General features: G+C 36.4%; 1 protein-coding gene across 2 annotated transcripts in view; it reads right to left on the bottom strand.

Moving 5' to 3' along the window:
* Positions 1 to 20,562, bottom strand: part of LARGE1 (LARGE xylosyl- and glucuronyltransferase 1) — a 405,761-nt gene that overhangs the window by 138,616 nt on the left and 246,583 nt on the right. For both annotated transcript variants that reach the window (XM_039353059.1, XM_039353060.1), the window contains exon 6: positions 11,567 to 11,738. In XM_039353059.1, coding sequence (XP_039208993.1) covers positions 11,567 to 11,738 — 172 coding nt within the window. The remainder of the gene's footprint in view (positions 1 to 11,566; positions 11,739 to 20,562) is intronic.

Consider the following 20,562-nt stretch of genomic DNA (forward strand, 5'->3'; position numbering starts at 1 on the left):
GGCTAGTTCGAATAGCTTGCTCTTGCACATCCAAAATCAAGCCTTTACTTCCTTTTTTTAATGTTCCAGTTGTAAGCCATTACAAGGTTTTATCTTTATCTACTTTCCCGTTGATCTTTTGAAGAAATTGACCATGCAATGCTTTTCATTGCCAATGTTCTGTTCATATTTTTATTATATTATTTTGTGGGGAATATTAAAAAGGCAGAATATTATATTTCCCCAAAGGATCTTAAAGGTAGAAAAGCAGGCCCAGTTTCCCAGTTTTTCTTAACAGCCGCAAGCAGAAACTAAACAGGCCAGCTCTGTAGAAATGCAGATTTGATAATTCCATTCAGAAAGACCGAGGTTCCATTCAGGAGCAAATACTACCAGCAGAAGCCCATTCAAGACAGGATCTTTTAAAATCCCTTGGAGCAAGCTTTGATAGCTAATAGCAGAGTGATAGGATTAGAACCAGCAACCCCTCGCCTAAAAATCCAACATAGGACATAGTCATCAGCCACAACCTCAGAGAAGCAGGGCATAATAGGATTAACCCACCATCATTAGAATACCAGAAGAGCACACTCAGGCCCAGGTCAAAGTTCATGCCACAGGAACAGGAACAACTCCAAAGACAAAAGCCCAAGAAGGTATAAAAACCCACCACTCCCAGCTCCATTTTGTCAGCCACTCCAGAAACACATGCTGTGTCACTGAAGTTTCCAGCAACTCAATAAACTGGACCTTCTTTCCTAAAGCAGTTGCCATTTTCTTATTCCCAGCCTGGACTGGACTTGAAAATTTTTCTTTCAACAATTTCAATATTTACTTCTTGTTTCCAGTACATTTAATAAGTTCCAATTTTTAATTTACATGAATGCTTATTCTTGGATGTGTTTTACATAATCATAATTATGATACGTGTATTTATTCTTTGACAGTTAATTTGGTTTGAAGTAAATGTCTGTCTCCATTTCTGTAGGAGAGGTATACATCTATCAATATCACAATAGGGAGATAATACATAGTGTCTAGTTATCAATTGTCTTGTTTTTTGGTTCAAACTGTCCAGTTTAACTTCTGTCCTGTTACTAATTTCAGCTGTGTATCATATCACAAGGACAGCCCAGGTTTTGATAGCTTTGATGTTTCCACAATTCAATTTTATATTTAGCAATTTTCTCCCCTTCTCTGTTATAGTGCCTGCTTTTTACAATCAAATATTCCTAGAAATCTTTGTTGGTCCTAGCCTGATGTTCTTCCAGAAGGCTTTAAAAAGCTGGCTGTTCTTCCACCCTTTGGTGTGGTTTTTTTGTTAGAAGGAGTGTGCTTTAGCAAGAGAGAAACTGTTGAGAAAACTGTTCTGGATAATCTGCATGGCCTCAGATTACTACAGGGGAAAGAGTTAAGAGTGGAGGCACTAGCGGTTCACACAGAGGGTGAGAAATTGGCTGTAATGTCTGGAGAACTGGGGGAGGGAGAAAGAGAATATCTAGAGGTGGAGTCAGCATTGTGCTCAGTGTTTTGAGCAGTGAAGGCAGTGTTTCAGGTGGCAGAGGCAGAGTGCGGTAGCAGCCATTGCAGCTGGGAGGTTTCCCTCCAGTGCTGACCATCTTCAGAAGAAGAGGAGGTAGTGTGATCGAAAGAGGAAATGTGGCAAACGCAGAGGTCTAACATCTAGGCTAAAAGCTAAACCATACAGAGTATCACTTCTATCTATTTTGTTTGTAAATGCTTACTCCTTAGAGCCAAAAATGAATTACTTGAGGCTAGATTTAACAAAAAAAAAAAAAACCGAGAGATAAGAAACTGCTGTGTCATTATTGCAACAGAAATTTGCTTAAAGCCCTCTGTCCCAGATAGTCCTGTTAGCCTGACGGGATTTTCAACATTTTGGCTGGACTGGAGTTTTGCTCTTAGTGGCAAATCCAGGGGAAGGGGTTATCTGTTTTTATATAAATGACAGATGGTGTAATAATGCCACGGTGGTTTCAAGTCTGTCTTCCCCTGATGTGGAGCTTTTGACCATCAAATGCAGATCCTTCTATCTGCCTAGAAAATTTTCTGTTACCATTATCATAACTGTGTATATGCTCCTGATGCAAACAGAAAAAGGCTCTGAATGTTCTCTATCATACCATCAGTGACTTACAAACTAGTTACTCAGAGGGTGCATTTATTGTAATAGGAGATTTAAATCAAGTTGATTTGAAAGCTACTCTTCCCCATTTCCATCAATATGTGGACTTTGCAACCAGAAAGAGAATACACTGGATCTTGCTTATTCTAACATCAAGAATGCATTTAAAGCTATCCCCCATCCTCACCTGGGTCCTTCTGATCATCTCTTAATGCTGCTTATTCCAGCATATAAATATTTATTGCTCAGAGTGAAACCTACAGTAAAGTAGATGAGGGCTTGGGCAAAGGAAGCTATAGAAGCATTACAAGACTGCTTTGAGTGCACAGATTGGGGCATGTTTAAAGAAGCAGCAACTGATAACCAACATATAAATGTTGAGGGGTGTGCCACTACAGTATCTGCATATATTCAAAAGTGCATAGAAGATTCTGTGTCCTTAAAAGCAATGTTGTGAGGGCGAATGAAAAAACATGGCTGACTTATGAGGTCTGCAAGATGCTGAAAGCAGGAAATGTGGTTTTTAAATCCGGTGATATGCTGGCACTTAGAACAGCCAGAGCTAATTTGAAAAGTGCCATAAAATGTGCAAAATAAGCCCATTGTCAGAAAATTTGGAACTTTTTTCTGGACCCAACAAACACCAGGCGCATGTGGCAAGGAATCTAGGCCATTATAGATTATAAGATGGCTTTATCGAGATGCAAGGATGGCACAGACTTCCAAATGAGCTGAATACATTTTTTGGAAGATTTGAGGCATCAAATAGCACTTCTGCTAGGCAAGCTGTGCCCCATCCTGAGAAGCAAGTGCTTAGCTTTGATGTTACCTCTGTCCGGAAAACACTGAGGAAAGTTAACATTCAGAAGGCAGCAGCCCAAATAACATCCCTGGGCGGGCTTTGACAGGCTGATAAAGGACATTATTGTATCTAGCCGCCCACCAGCATTTGACTCACTTCAGTTTGCTTACCACACCATTTGCTCTACAGAGGATGCTATTTCTTCTTTTCTCCAACTGAGCTTGGAGCATTTAGAGGAAAGAAATACTCATGTGCGTTTGTTGTTTGTTGACTTCAGTTCGGCATTTAATACAATCATTCCCCAGCATCTACTAGACAAACTGGACCTTTTAGGCTTAAACACTTCTTTGTGCAATTGGATTGTTGATTTTCTTACTAACAGGCCCCAGTATGTGCAAGCTGGAACAAGTATTTCTAACACCATTTTCTTGAGCATAGGTTCTCCTGAGGGCTGTGTCCTAAGCCGCTGCTGTTCACCGTGTTGACTCATGACTGTTGTGCTAGGTTTGCCGCCAACCATATTGTGAAGTATGAGGATGATACAACAGTAGTGGACCTTATTCAAGATGAAGTGCTTACCGCAAGGAGGTTGAGGGTTTGGTGAACTGGTGTAAGAAAAACAGCCTAGTTTTAAACATAGGTAAAACCAAAAAGATCATTGTTAATTTCAGAAAAGGCAGGTACAGCCACACTCCTCTGTATATTAATGATCCACCTGTGGAGATGGTTTCCAGGATCAAATTTCTGGGTGTGCAGTTAACAAGTAGGCTGGCTTGGTCACTCAACAGTGAGACACTGGTAAACGAGCACAGCAGCGCCTGCATTTTCTGCGTTGCATGAGAAAAGTACATCTTCCTTTCCCTGTCCTTACCACTTTCTATAGAGGAATGATCGAGAGCATCCTGTCATACAGCATTACAGTCTGGTTTGGAAGCATCATGGCTTCAGACAGGAAGGCAGTACAGATTGTTGTAAGGATGGCAGAAAAGATTATTGGCAGTTCCCTCCCTTCCATCCAGGACATAGCATAAGCGATGCTTGAGCAGAGTCTGCAAGATTGTCAGGAACACTACATATCCTCTTCACAACCTGTTTTCCTTATTACCTTCTGGGAGGACGCTTTGTGGTATCCGAAGCAGAACATCCAGATTCAGTCACAGTTTTGTTCCATACAATATTAATCTTGTAAACTCTAAAGCTTCCTCTTTCCACTATGTATTCAAGATGGACAGCGATTAACATTTATATGTTATTTTTATGTAAAGGTGTAGGTTTATACATATGTTGTATATAGCATGCGTAAATGTGTGTTGTATATGTGTACACTTTTGAGAGCAAGCAACAAAATTTCATTTTTAATGTGTGCCAATGTACCCACAGTAAAAAATGACAATAAAGGTTATCTACCTATCTTGTCTGGATGCATGAGATTTCTTATTGTTCTTCTTGTTTTTCTTATAGTTCCTATTGACATAAGCCATCTACAGTCATATTAGAATTGAGCAGTCTCTAAATCCCCAAATATTTATTAAATAAATAAGTAAATATATCTTCCAATCCAGGTTAAAGATTTGAACTTGTATTCATACTCAGCATGCTCTTGAGTTTTTCCTTTCTATTTTCATAAACTCTGATTCCATCACTTATATTCTAACTTTGCTCCAGGCGGAAATAGTTGTATATTTTGGCCATTAACAGAATTGTTAATGTGAATCTCCCTATGAAAGATTATGACCTTGTAGAGATTAATATATCTTTTAGGACAAAACAATTGTTTCATGGCAGCTTTCATAGGATGGCTTCCTTTAAGAATTGCTTCTTATAAGAATATTAGTAAGTCTGTTATTAAGACTTGTTTTAATGATCTTACTCATTCCAATAAGAGCAATTTGGTGTAGGGGTTTAAGGCATCAATGTAAAAACGAGGAGACACAGTTCTGGTCCCATTTTGAGCATGAAACTAACTAGATGACTTTGGGCCATCAATCTCTCTCAGCCCCAGCAACCATTTCAAAAATCTTGCCAACAACACTGAAGAGATTTGTCCAGGCAGTCCCCGGAGTCAACAATGACTCAAAAGTGTGTGTGTGTGCACGCACACACACACACACACCAGTAGGCTTCAAAACTGCACCTACTACCTAATGTTGCTTTGGACCCTCAGAAGAGCAATATTCTTATGTTCTTACATGCTATAGTTCCAAGGATTTAAAGTTCTAAACTGATTACGTGCCAATCTTTAGCTGTGGGCACATGAACCTGCACCCAAAACATTGCTAAACCTTTCTGGCATTTATGATGTCAAAACATATTTTTCTTCCTGTTTGAACTGTTGATGCAAGGCAAACAGGTTTAGTAGCCTGTGTGTATTCAGGCAAAGCAAAACAAAACTCACCTTTTGCTTAGATGTGTTGGTGTTTTTAAAACCACATAAAAAATGGAAAGGAGGAGGGGGGAATTTTGAATAGCAATCAATTTCGAAAGAAATATATACATCTGCAATATTTTTGCCAGATACTTCTAATATAGAATATGAATGTAATAGCTGTTTGAGAATACATTGTATAAGAGTGCTTGCTGGAATCACACTGACCTGCATTCATTTGGCCATCCCCTCGGGAGCAAGCCGGTATGTTATATGTGAAAAAACTTTAGCATGAATCTGGAGTTACATATAGTGCTGTCACCCTTCCCCCCCCGCCCCGCCACCACTTTTCTAGTTTATTTCAATAGGGATAGAGATATCTATTTCTATTTCAATAGAGAATAGAAATATCTCTATTTCAATAAAGGTATTCTTGTGTACTTGTAAATAAAAGGTTTTAACCACAGATCTTTCAATGAATTTGACGAAAGAATGCATATATTTATTCACTTTAATTTTCAACATACCTCCTTAAGAAAACCCATTAGTATGCTGGAAGCACTTCAAATATCTTTCCATCTGCAGTAGCTTTTTAGTAATTTTGGGGGAAAAAATAACTATGAATATATAATTTTAGGAGAAGATTACCTGGGACTGCTTTCTAATCTAGCTAGCAGTTGAGATTAGCATGTTACTGTGTAATTAGGCAGGATACAATTTTCAAGCATCTACAACTATGGAATTATCTTTCGACAAATGTTCATTCAGTGCTCATGGCATAACCTTTGTGACTTCTCATTAACCTGCTTTTAGTCAACATGTTTTTATTTTTTTTTGCTTTTAAAAGTAGGGGTTTTGTTTTAATAACTTGTACATAATTCTGATGTTCTAAGCAACATACAGAGAAAATAGTACTGTTTAAAAAATACATAGGATGTGGACCTGCATAAGGAATTAAAACAATAATTAATACCTATCAGTATTATATCATCTCTATATGAAACTGTTTTGAGTGCCACTTAGTTGAAAAATGGGATCAAAGATTTTAAATCAATACTTCATACACACACACACTCACATTCACACACACACACAATCAAATTAGTCATCTTGGCAGCAGTTCTATTATGTGGAATATATGCGATATTCCTCCCATCTGTCTTTAAAATTGTAGAATAAAAATTAAAGTTCCTTCTTCTGCCTTTGACCTCTATAATAGTCTCTCTCTCTCATAAGTTCCTAGGATGCTACTCAAATATAAAAGTTTCTGTCAAGCAGCAAACTGAAACAAGGGTTCTATGTGCCATTAGAAAACTTAGATTAACTAGTTAATTAACAAATGATTAACTAGCACTTTGTACAATGGCTCAGAGGAAAGAAGTATGGATGGTCCATGTAAATCAGTCCAGCACAAAGAAATGTCCCTGAAATGGTAATTGTGTGGTTTGCCATATCTGTTGAAGGAATTCATCCTTGTTCAACTATTGCTCATTTAAAGAATATGTTGGATCCTACTGTGCAATGACCTTCCCAGAGACAATACAAAACATCTTTTTCCTGAAGAAAAGAATACTCATACTTCAAAGTAACAGCTATCTGTCAAAATCACATCTTGAAATAAAATAAGGAAAATTTATTTTAGCTTCTGTTTCTAGGTAAGCACCACAGAAATCAAAACTATACTGTTTTATAGTTAAAACATATTTTAGGAAAACATCAGTGTTGTTATATCATAAGTAATTGATATTCTAAATTAATTTTTCAAACATCTCCACTGCAGCTAGTTAGAGGTTAGCAGCTAGTGGCTAATTTTAGTTCCCCAAACAACATTCTTGAGTAAAACATTCATAAATCTAGGTTCAAATGGAAATCAATTAAATGTATTTTAAAATATTTTACAAGAATCCCTAAGGTATGGTATGACCAGGACAAAGAGATTTTCTTTTCTAGGTAGACAGCTCTACTTCTCCCTGTATCACCTGCTGAAAAAAAATTCTTTCCACATTTCAAGCAATATCGAACTGGACAAGGCTTGAACTAGACAATTGTTCCCAACTGATTCTAGTAAGAAAGTCACTGATATAGAATAGCTGTCATGGTTCCGAAAGAAGAAGCTTTTCAAAGAACTCTGAGGCCTTGTTTACCTTAAAGAATCCTTTTATTGCTACATTGCTTCGGCAAGTACATAATGAAGCCAAAAACTGAATACTCCTTCCCCCAATCACCCGTAACAAAGCATAACTCACTCCTTCATTTAACAATCATCAATCACGTTCTCCAATTAGTTTGAAGTGTGAACTTTCCCTCCTGTATCTCCTCTGGTTACAACTGACCTTGAAAATAGTGTACTGAAATATTGTTATGGCTAACTATTCCCCGAGTACATACTTTCTCCTCTCCCTTCTAACATTGTCTGACTTTAACTCTAGAAGTGATACACAGGTTAAATAAAACATGTCTGCTTCTTCATATATTGTCAAACAAGAACATCTGATGTTAGCAACCTTGACAATAGCCCTCAGTAATGGAAGAATTAGAGAGTCAAGTTCCTGCAGAGAAGGAATTACCTTTAATGACAGTATTACCATCTTTGCATGTTAAGTTGACAATCTTTCAAAACTGCACTAAGATGTTCTGATCAAAATCCGGAAATAGGACTAAAAATTTCTAAACTACTCACTAAATATAGAATTCTTCAACTTATGTTCAAAAAGTAATTTTTCTATTCTAAAAGTAAGGTAGAAATATTTTGGTCCCCCTCCCCAACATTTGAACAGCTCCAACTCTACTGAGATTTACAAGTCCTTCAAGAACTGGGTCTTCCTGTAGTTTAAGCCTTTAGAGAGGATGATTGATGCCCCTTTCTTCCTTTCTGTTCCCCCCTGCCATTCTTGTCCCTTTGTCTTGTGTTGTTTTTATGTTTCTGTATTGTTCTTTGTTTTTTAAATGTTTTAACAATTGTGAATTGCCTAGGGTCACTAGGAGTGGCACATAAATTTAATAATAAATTATGGTTGGTCAGACAGCTAGCCAGATGTTTAGATTGGACATGGCATTTTGTCCACTTATTAAGTCCGTCCAAAGGACTTAGGATAGGCAGATAATGTTGTTTAATATTAATTGTATTGTCACAAGATGTAAGCTGTTCCAAGGAAAGCTGCCTTTTGCAAGCAATTTTGTCAATGTTGATGGTGTTCAAGTGGTGCTTTGGGTTTGCACGCAATGAGTCTGTTACTCACTGGTGCTATCTTTGTTTACTTTTGCCACTGTCATTCTATTTCTACTTGTAACTTTTTATATTTTGTAGTTTTTGCCAATTTTTCTCTTCTGCTATCTCTAGGTACCACAATATCCATTATCCAGATTTTTTTTTCTTATTAACAGTTTTTAAGTCTGGAGTGTTGTGTGGCAGGTGCTTGTCTGTTTCAATTCTAAAATCCCAGATAACTTTAACTTCTACTTTTTTTTCTTTTACTTTGTGCATTTTGTGGTTTTCTTGATGGTGGACAAATGGTACTTCTTGCAGATATTCTAATGCACCATTATTTGTAGTCAGTCTATGTGATCTTTTTGCAGCAGCTAATAAAGTGGTCCATTGTTTATTCAGCTTTTTTGCAAAGGTGGCATTTGCTGTCTGTTGCTGTCTTCTCAATTCTGGCTTTGTATGCATTTGTTTTTAAAGCTTGATCTTATGCATCCAGAATTAGCCCCTCTGTGTCTTTTTTCAACTTTCCTGCACTTAGTCATTGCCAGGTCTTGTTGTTATCTGGTTACCTGCTATGTTTTTTTCTAACTATTCTCCATTTGGTTTTTCTTATGGACCATATTGGTCTCTTCAGTATTCAGTAAGCCTTCCTGGTATACTAATTTCAGCGCATCTTCTTTACTGTCCTTCACATATCAATACCCTTTTTCCTTCTTCAACTGTCTGATGTATTTGTAACATTCCACATCCATCTATTCTCTTTGATAAATAGAGTCTTTTATCATCTCTGCTTGGAAAACGGCATGATTCTCTGTGTCACTATTTTTCTCATCTTCATATTCAGGGCTCCTAATTTAATTTGAATTGCACTGTTTCTTCTTTGTCAGGTGTTCACTAGTTCATTGCGGTGTTACACAGATGGATTGGTAGAGAGGTTTCTGATTCAATTGAAACTGGAGACTCTTCTTATAGCATGTGCAATTGGAGCTTTGAGTCTGCTGGGTTTTTTGGCTATGATTGTTATTTGTTGCTTTATTATTTCTAGTGCTTCTGTGATATTCGTTGTACCAAGGTGATAATTATCAATCAGATAGTATTTAGTCTTCTTGTTCTTCAGCTTCTTTTCTTTCATATGCTCTAGTTTACTTGAACCTGATCTTAGCATTCTGATCTTATTTTTCAAACTGACCTTCTATTTTAGTGATGCACTTTGGCTTCTTTTTCTTCTCTGTTGATTTCCATCCAAGGTATTCAATTATAACAGCAGCTGTGCTGTACCATCAGTTGGTTTGTTTCTTGCAGTGATCTGTTTATATTTGATACTATAGTACTGGCATTTCTTAATACTTGTGCTAACTGTTGTTTAGTAACAAGTTTCAATGCAGGCAACCTTATTCTGTTGCTTTTACACTGTTCTAGATGCTCAGCTATTCTTTGTTTCAATTCCTTTTGTCTTTTTAGTTACAGAGTTTTGTTTTATTCTGAAAAGAAGGTAGAGGATGGGATGCCTAGTTTGGGAATGAAAATGATTCAATATATATATTGGCTTTCTCTACTGCTGACTCCCCCTTTTTGTCTCTATTGTCTGAGCTACTTCTGGAAAGGTTTTGATTTCCTTGCCCTGGATGGAGACTTTTGCAGTTCTTCCAATCTGCTTCTGTGAATACTTTATTTTATACTATAAATTGACCTTGATTTGCTAGCCTCTGGTTATGGATGTTATGGATGTTATTTTTTCCATAACTGGCATTTTTTTCAGGTATCTATTCTCATTGAACTTTATTTGTAAGAGCAAATCTTTATTTCTTTGTTTTCAGTCTTTGTATATTTGTGACAGAGAAGCAATTTTTCTTCCAGTAGTCCTGCAGCTGCTGGTCCTGGTTGCGCAGCAACAGATATCCAGAAACTCTAACATCTAGCATGGTCCTTGTTGATTTGGGCAATGACCAATACAGTATGAATTTCTGTAAGTTATGTTTCACCAGATTGCTTATGGAAAGGACACTTTTTGTCTGGCTCCTCTGATGAGACTTGTCCAGTAAGGTTGAACCTCTGGCGTAATTCTGGCACATAATCTTCCTTAGAACATATATGCCCACAATCAGATCAAGGTAGTGCCTTACTGGGGGTATTATTACTATTAAAAGACAAGAGAAAGATGAAATGCAACTAACAATACGATATTTGCAAATGCAGATAAATGAGATAATCCTTTCATTACTTTAGTATGAGTTCATTTCATCTGTTTGCTTAAAAAAACATTTCTTTGGCCAGAATGTAATAGTTGGATAGCTTTGCTGGAACAGTTTGGTGGATATTTTTACCACCAACCTGTTAACAAAATTAATAATTGATAACATATGTTCCAATGAACATCCTTGTTCATTCTGTCTAAAACAATTTCTTATTTTATGAGAGTGTATGTAAGAAAAAGGTGATTTGAGGGGGGGGGGGCGGGCGGATTTTCTTTATATTCCTGAAAAGTATGTTCCAAAGAGCTTTCTAGCTTCCCAGAAAATTCATGGGGTTATAGGGAGATGGGTGAAAAGATGAAAATAATCTGCTAATACATCTTTAGATTTTAATTTAATAATACTTGTTTATGTTGAGTTTTCAGCAAGGTACTGCATTACACTTAGAAGTTCTCTTCTTACGTGCTATGCAAAACAACGCAGAAAGAGTATTCAATACTTCGACTTCATCTTGTCATTCTGCTTTTGTGATTGTGTTGCTTGTCCTTACAACCAGTTCTGAACTGATCCTCCTCCCTCAGTCATCAGCTTTGCCATTATAATGATCGCTGCAATCTTAGATGTAATACAGACCAACAAACATTTACACAATTTTAAATATTCACACCTTACTATTTATGCTGTTCCTCACTGGAGACACCTCATGTACAAATGCATTCCCAGAGGTTTTCAATTAACTGTGGTAATGTAAATTAATAGACAACAGTCTGAAAGGAGGAAATAACAGCAGGAAAGGGCACAGACACCTCAAAATTCAAAGAACTTTATAAACCCTGAATATTAACACAAATAATAAGAAATAAAGGCATTACAGTACCTCTGAACTTGTGAAAGACAGCCCAAAGCTCAGCAATGTCTGTAGCAAAGGTAATGTCAGTATCAAGGACAATGACTCGCTCAAGATTGGGGGGAAGTGTCTTTGTGAGAACCAGCTTCATCAGTCCATAGATGCCAGAATAGTGCTTGTTGGGTATCCAGGACACTTCAGACTAATAGCCAGAAAAGACAGGGAAGAGAGAAAAGGTGGGGGGAAACACTTTACTAGAGACAATACTTAATGTCAAACAAACTGGTTCTTGAAATTAAAACAGCACTTTGCAGAACAGTGAACGTATTCTTGTTCACTGAGATACAGGGTTTTACTCCAAAAGTTAATGTTATTCCACCCACAAAAAACCTCTGAAATATCCAGAGTGACATCCTAGCAGCATCAGCATAACTTTAGTGTGAACAAGGATATATAGCTGTGATTTCCAAGTCATGCAAATCTCTCACCTTATTGCCCTACAAATGTGTTTGGACCATTAAACTTCTGTTCAAAAGCTGTCACTCATGGCATTTACTTTAGTTTTCCAAAAGAGCCAAAAAAAGATGCCAACCGAAGTTCCATCACAATGGAGAAGACTTTTTAATAGCAGCCCAATTTCTCTGCAAGTCCTTCCCAGAGACACGTTTGGCTGCCTCTTAATTTTTTTTTGTTCCATCTGATTTTTAGTTGGATTTTTCAACTGTTGTCTTTAATTATCTGATATTATGTACTGTAAATTGTGCTTTAGTTTTGAGTTGGAATGATTTTATGTCCAGTACTAGTTTTAATATGTAAATAAAAATATAAAAAAATAATTTAAAAAAATATTTTTAAATTTTACTTTATCTCATTTAATTTTGTTTTATCCTGAAAGTTGGCATACAATATTAAAATAAAACATAAACCAATGTACAAATTAAATTATAAAAAGCTAATTGATTAGAAATGCTGAATGAGAAATGATGGAATCTGAAGCTGGTAACAAGCATTTTTTTGTAAAATAAGGAAATATTTCCCATATCCAGGATTGTTACACAAAGTTAGCAGTTGTTAATATTATAAACATTTCAAATCTCCTTCACAGGGTTGAATAATTGTAGAATGATTTAAAGGAGTCCAAGAAAAGTTGAGAATTACAAACTGCAGCAAAATTCAGCAATCTTGTAGGATGACATGGTAACTATAGGCCAAAATCTTATGTCACAAAAATGTGGTTTTTTGCAATTTATGTTCTAAAATCTCAACCAGGAGATTAAAAACTATAATTTGAGGGTTCTGGGTTTGCCAGAGTACTGCTAACCTGTGACTTAAAAAAAGAGAAAATAGAAATGAATAAGGGAAGCAAATAAGAAAATCTTTCCACTTGCTCTAGTAACAAGTAGAGTACCTACAGTATTTGCATCTTATCTCTCAAACGTAAAACATGTTATTACAGGTAGTCCCGAACCTATGACTATTTGTTCAGGGAATGTCTAAAGTTACAATGGCACTGAATAAACTGTGGTTACAAATGGTCCTTGGAGTTTTGGGCATCTCAGCTTGCTTGTGATCACATGATCACAATCTGGGAATTTGGTTACTGGTTCACACTTAAGATCGCCTAATCAACACTTAGGATCACCTAATCAACAATTGTAGCCTTCCCTGTCATCTTCCCCAGAAAGTTAATGGGGAAGCTGGCAAGGAAGTTCCCAAGTTGCTGGAGAAAGCCTTCCCTACTCTTGCACCTCATGCACCCTCCCTAACCTTTATTGAGATTTTCTTGCATCCTCAAGTATCCCCTTGCACATTTGTACACTCTCACATGCTCCCTTTGGCTCATGCCAGATCCTCCCTTCCACCTTTGCAAGCGTTCCCCAACCTGTGGTGCACCTCTCATGCAATCCCTTGGACCCTCCCTGAGCTGTGCTCTGCCTTAGGAGGAAAGCAATGGCAAACCCCTTCAAAACAGTGGGAGAGGGATGGGTGGTTAAGAAATATGAAATAAAACAAACAAACAAAGTTGTCAAAAAACTTTAGGGACATGTCCATATGGTCATCATAGATAAATTGATGGGAAGGCACAAAACAAACAAACGGTATAAAAGTCTCTCATTGCCTTTACATTTTGTTAGAAAGTATTTCACTGACAAATAGTGATGCTTTTATCTTGAGAGGCTATTCCTGTGAATCCTATTTTGAAAGATATTGCTAAGGTCAAGAATAAAGAAATAAATCTTTCTAAATCATAGTATTTGCCAAGTGAATGTATTTATGTGGGTAGGAGTGTATGTAACCAGAACACGTGTGCACGGATGATCCCATTTTTCTCAATTTCCTTGACCCCTTTTCTTAAAAGTTGTCATAGTGTTTATTTAGAGAAGTGTGTTAGAAAAAAATGAAGTTGCAATAAGTATAAGCATTTTATACCCTTAGCAATGACTGTTTTACATTGGTATTGTATTTTAGTTTCAAGGATACAGCTTTATTGAACCATGAATATACTGTCTTTCAAGCACAAGGACATAGATGTAGCCTCCCTCTTACAGTTTTAGGGAACATAGTTTTTTAAAATAAAAAAAAAATGTTTACAAAATCAGAATGGAAAATGAATTAGGATTCATATTTTGGAAGAAATTGCAGCTCTCTTGTGGGGTTGCAATTTCGATGTACAACCTATTTTCACAATGTACAATCAACTAAATCCATATGCAGTTAACAAGTAATTGTCGACTTACAACACTTTCTTTTACCAATCACACAAACTTACAACAGAATGAAAAAAGTAACTTATGACCAATCCTTGCCTTTATGACTAGCACTGATGATGTTACCTAGTTTGGGTAATGAAACATCTACCAGAAAACAAGCAAGCTCAGAGAGCACCAAGGACCCCTCATGTCAACCCTGGGCTACAATCTCCTTTATTAGTAATTTAACAATTGTTGTAGCATCTCCACTGCCAAGTGTGATCAAAATTTGGGTGCTTGGCAACTGACATGCATTTACAATGACTGCAGTGTCCTGCGGTTGTGTGATTGCCATTTGTTACCTTCACAGCTGGCTTCTGACAAGGAAAGTCAATGGGGGAAATGGATTAATTTAACTACTGCCTGATTCATTTAACAATTGCAATGATTCTCTTAGCAACTATGGCAATAAAGTTAAAATCAGGCATGACTCACCTAGACTGCCTTGTTTTAGCAGTAGAAATTCTGGCCCCAATTATGGTTGTAAGTTGATGACTACCTATACAATATGGTCCATGTCTTTTATGAAACTGACCAATAGGAACCAGCATTAGCATTTTGAAATTTGTTACTGGGCATCCTCCAGTTGCTTTGGAAACACAACTCTTAGATTTTTTTCTAACAGCTATTGGTCTTATTAGTTTAGAATTCTCAATGTTGGAACCAAGCAATCTAGAAGAACCTAACAAAAAACAAAGGCTTTGGACATCAATTATACTGCAGTTACTTAGTCTTTCTTATCCACAAGGAGGAACCAGTTGAAACATGGTTTTATTAAGTGTTTGTGGAATTAGCACAGAGAGGAGTATGGATCTGAATTGCAATGGAAAGGTTGGCCATTCCATTCATTCACATGTTAAAACTTCGCACTGGCCTATTTTGGAAAAAAATGCTTCTATACTGGATATAGCAAAATGATTATTAGTACTAAAATATATATTTTAATGGCAAATACAGGCAGTCCTTGGCTTACAACAGTTTATGTAGTGACAATTTGAATTTATAACGGCACTGAAAAAAGTGAGTTATGACCATTTTTTACACTTATGACCATTGCACCATTCCCATGGTCACATGATTTACATTCAGATGCTTGACAACTGACTCACATTTATGACAGTTGCAGTGTCCTGAGGTCATGTGATCACATTTTGCAATCTTCTGACAAGCAAAGTCAATGGGGATTCACTTAACAACCATGTTACTAATTTAAGAACTCCAATGATTCGCTTAACAACTGTGGTGAGAAAAATCATAAAATGCGGCAAAACTCACTTAACAAATTTCTTTCTTAGCAACATAAATTTTGGGCTTTATTGTGGTCATAACTTGAGGACTACCTGTAACTAAGGTAAAAGAAGATCTCAGCAGTTGAAAGCCAACAAACACAATCATTTATTCCACAAAACAAATTCCTGGCTCTATCTCAGAGGTTGTCCAACCCACATCCGCAACTCAGTGCCCGGCTACAGCCCATTCAGAACCAGGCTGAGGAAGTGGTAGGCGAGCATGCATGTATGTGTATACGAAGCTGCATTTGTAAAAGTGGTGCATGCATGAGCAAAACCCTCCCTTCTCCCAACCTTTCGCCTCCATTGGTCTGCCGAGCTGAAAAGATTGGGGACCGCTGCTCTATCCAACTTGCGTTATCATCCTGCCCCTTGTAAACATATTAAGTGTAACTTCAAAACATCAAAAGACAGATCATTCTGACTTTAGACAACAGAGCATTGACATTTTATGATCATATAGGATCTATAGGTTTAAAGCTAGATTCTGCAGAATAAGTGCCTAAGCATTCATTTAAAATGCAAATACATATTTTTTTTAGTTTTAAAAATGGTTTCTACTCAGTTGGCTATTACTTTGAATTAAATATATTCAAAGGAAGCCCTAACACGACTCCCTCCTGCATTTGAAGAAGAGTCCTGGTGGCACACTGATTCAACTGCAGTATTGCAGGCAAACTCTGCCCAAGCCTGGGTTCAGTCCTGACAGGGCTCAAGGTTGATTCAGTCCTCCATCATCCCGAAGTTGGTAAAATGAGGACCCAGATTGGGGGCATTATGCAAATAATGCTTTACATTGTAAACTGTCAGAAAGTACTATGAAGCATTGTGTAGCAGTATATAAGCCTAAATGCTATTGCTATTTGACTAACCAAGTTAAATGAGCCTGGCTCATTTAACATTTTATATGGAAATAAAAAGTTTAAAAAAAACCTGTGACAAATTGATCACCTTAGATTTCTCCATATAACATAATTTCACCATGCTCATGTTGCAACAAGTCTTGCAAAATTAAAAATAAACCTTCTTTGTGGGTTTACTAGCCTGTGTGATATGAACACATGTGCATGATTTAAATAAATAATTAAATCTAGAGAAAGAGCCAGATGGAGAAGTGGATGGAAGAAAGTTTTAAATTTCTGCTTCATTGTCACCCCAGTGTTAAATAAAGCCCTCACATCTGCCATTTGCTATGGAAGAAAAGTTTCCTTTGGCAACAGCTGGAGATTTAATCCCACTATGAGTAGAAAATATGAGAACGTTCAATAGAATGGGGGCTGCAGCCAGGGCCAAGTATTAGTTTTCTCCACCCCAACTACAAATTTGGTCTCACTACAAAGAAGCAGTTTGATAAAAAATAAAACAACATTACACAACTAACGATCCAAGCCCAAACAACATGAATGTCACATTTAATTTGATTTTAAATTAAACTCAGTCGGAGTCATTTGAAATGGACTGTTCCTGACCTTAATGTGACATTTTCACAGATATATTTTTGAAGTATTTGATTAAGTTAAGTTAGAAATCCTTATAAAACTGCAGTGTTGCCAGGTCTTTACGTTGTTCTGAAAGAACCTTTAGGATCATGCTAGTGAATCATTTCATTTTCATAAATATTCTGATATATATTCTTTATATCAAAAAATATGTGAGAGAAAGAGAAAGCACACTTGCTGGTAACCTTTATATATTTTTTTCTTCTCTATACTTTGGGGAATGCCACTACTGCATAGAAACACTGACTGCTTTGGAAGAATTAAAAAAACATAACTTAAAAGTTATTAATTTTTGTGGCTTCCAAGTGGAGAAGACAGAGGGCTAACACGGGTCTGAAAAGTGAAGACTGACAACTGGGAAGCAAGCTGACAAGGAGAATCACCCACATATGCTCTGGAAGTCAGTTCCTTGTGAGGAAACCTAAGAATCTGGAGGGACTCTGGGCAATTCATAGAGTGCTGTACCAAGGAAGGAGTACCAAGCTCAGAGTCTCATGTGGAGTCTGTTTAAGGACACTAGGGCACATTTATAAGTAACAGATTTTCCAAGGAGCAGAACAACAGCTGGTTGGTGAACTCTCAGCCTGGATTAAAGTTAAAAGTAAAAAATAATTGCAAGGAGTTAAAAAAATAATTAGAAACAAAAAGCTTGCCAAGAACATGAGTTAAGAAAGTTTAAAAAGGATCAAGGGGACAGCTGAATTTGGATTTTTATTTTAAAGTACTTTTGATTTATTAAATAAATAATATATACCTCTGTGGGAAGAGGAACTGTTTAAACTTGCTAAACAGGACAACTAGTTGGTTTCATTTAAAAAAAGAGATACGAGAATGTTGCAAAGGATCGTGTGACCATAGATCTACATAGTGCTGAATGGGACCAAAGAATTAAGGAAGAGAAGAACAAAGTTCTCTTATCTTTTTTCTTTAGAGATTATAAATAAAAACAGAGACATAGCTACTACTATGAGAGCAGCAAAAATCTCAGAAAGGAGATTAACAGAGCAAGTAACAGAAAAAGGAATTATGGCAGAGATTTTATAAAGGATGTTTGAAGAATTGGGGAAGAATGTTACAGCCTCAGTGACTGAACCTTTCAGTATCCTCAATGTATGACCACAATTGAGCTCAAAATTTCTGTTACTAAGCAAGACAGTTGTTGTAAGTTTTCCCCCATTTCACGATCTTTCTTGTTAAATGAATCACTGCAGTTGTTAAGTTAGTAACATAGTTGTTTAGTGAATCTGGCTTCCCCATTGACTTTGCTTGTTTGAAGGTTGCAAAAGGTGATCCCGGGACACTGCAACCATCATAAATATAAGTCAGTTGCCAAGCATCTGAATTTTGATTACCTAATCATACAGATGCTGCAACGGTCATAAGTGTGAAAAATGGTCATAAGTCACTTTTTTCAGTGCCATTGCAACTTTGAATGGTCACTAAATGAATTATTGTAAATCGAAGACTACATGTATTAAAATAGGTCTGGTTTTACTTAAGGGGGGAATAGAAGAAAGATTTGCAAATATGAAAGAAAAAATGAAAAAAAAAGAATCTATAATATAAATGAACAGAGAGAGATTGAACAAATTAAAGACAAAATGGAAATTTCAAAAAAACAAAACCAATAATCAAGACATGGAAAAAAATAGATAATGTGGCACTGTTGGAATTAAGAGAGAAAGAATTTTGTTTGAGACAGAGCTATTACAGTGGGATCTGTAAAGATATTGTTAAATATTGAGGCTGTCAACGCTGCTAACATTGGATGTTCTTGTTTTGACAACAGATGGAAATGCAGCCATTTTCTCTATTGCTTTTAGAATTAGTTGATGCTGGGAGGGGGAATAGGGATGAGAGTCCAGCTAGTCAAAACAATAATATCTTAGCTGTGGGAACCCAAGGACATTGGGCCCAGAGTTGGTAGTGTTTTGGCCAGCTAGAGAACTGGGGAGAAAGCCCGTGCTTCAAGCTAATTGGGGAATGTGATTTATGACTGTTTATTGGAGGAGGGAATTGTACTTTGTTACTTTGTATCCAGGGGAGGGGAATTTAATTTTTGGTTTCAACTATGTAGTGCTGATACATTATTTCTCGAATAAAAGATTCTTTAAGGTAAACAGTGCCTCAAAGTTCTTTTGAAGAGTTTCATCTGTCGGAACCATGACAGAGAAATGTTTTGAAAGGAAATGAAGAAGACGTTGGTGCAGATCAGGACAAAGCATATAGAATAGTTTATTAATTGATTGTCTTGTGACTTTATCAACAAGATAAAGGAAAAATAAAACTCATAATCTGATTCCAGGATAAAATACAGTGATATAATATATATATGATAACGCAAGGAATCAGCACAAGAAAAAATTTACTGATAAGAAACAGAGGGCTAAGAAAAATGGTGAACATATCAAGATTTGTGGAAAATATTTTATATAAAGTAATTGGAAATGAAAAACACAAAACAGAACTTGAAATTCTATTGTGTACAAATGATGATAATGGGATTGCTAGAATGTTCAAACTTTTCTGTGAAAATCTTTATAAAATTATATATGAAAAGAAAAGTTATTGGTTCTTTAGCTATCCATAGGAATGGATCAACTCATAGCTGAACATTTTCTCAACATTCCTTTAGCTATATCAATCATGTCATGAGAACAAGATTTTCAGAAGTTTCTCTTGAATTTATTGTGAAAGCTCTTTAGGCAAAGTGGCCACAGAAGCTCAAGATGCCCTTCCCCACTTAGAATATTTCTATGTTTTATTCGGGCCACCAGAAACCATGTTGCAATAGGTTAACTCATTTCACCCCCCCCTAAAATAAATCTGATTCTTTCATGCGCAGGATGTGGGACTGTGTCAATGAGAGTCACAAATGATAAAATTAAGGTTCTTTCTCAATCTTCAAGTTCTCCATTCCCCAATATGCTATGACTGGAAAAAGCAATGATAGCTGCATTGCCAGAAATATTTTAACTTGAAAAGAAATCTTCAGTCATTGAATCTATCTCTTTTTCCTACAAAGGTGTTTTTCTGCTATCTGTTGCAATGATATTTTTTTCAATCTGAAAAAATAGAAAAAAAATGGTCTTTGTGGAATAGCCAAAACAGAGCACGTTTACCTATCTGCTCTGTACAATGAACATCTCTTCTGAATTACTCTGCAACATCTAACTATGAGCTATTGGGTTAAATTCAGTGAATTGCCTTAGTCTCTAGACCAATTTTTTTTCAAACTTAGCAACTTTAAGATGTGTAAACTTCAACATGCTGGCAGGGGAATTTGGGAGTTGAAATCCACACAACATAAAGTTACCAAATTTGAAAGATACTGCTCAAGACCAACACAACACTATTTCAAATATTTTCCCTTTCATTTCTGATATAATCACAATTACAAAAATTAGGCTTTATATTGAAAAAAAAACCCAAAGCAAAATAAAAACTTTGAAAACCCTCTAAAATTATGTCTCATCCAGGAAGCAGTA

This window comes from Crotalus tigris, unplaced genomic scaffold (genome assembly GCF_016545835.1).
Source record: "Crotalus tigris isolate CLP2741 ecotype Arizona unplaced genomic scaffold, ASM1654583v1 scf7180000018491.14276545383:2951260, whole genome shotgun sequence".
In the NCBI taxonomy this organism is placed as follows: Eukaryota; Metazoa; Chordata; class Lepidosauria; order Squamata; family Viperidae; genus Crotalus; species Crotalus tigris.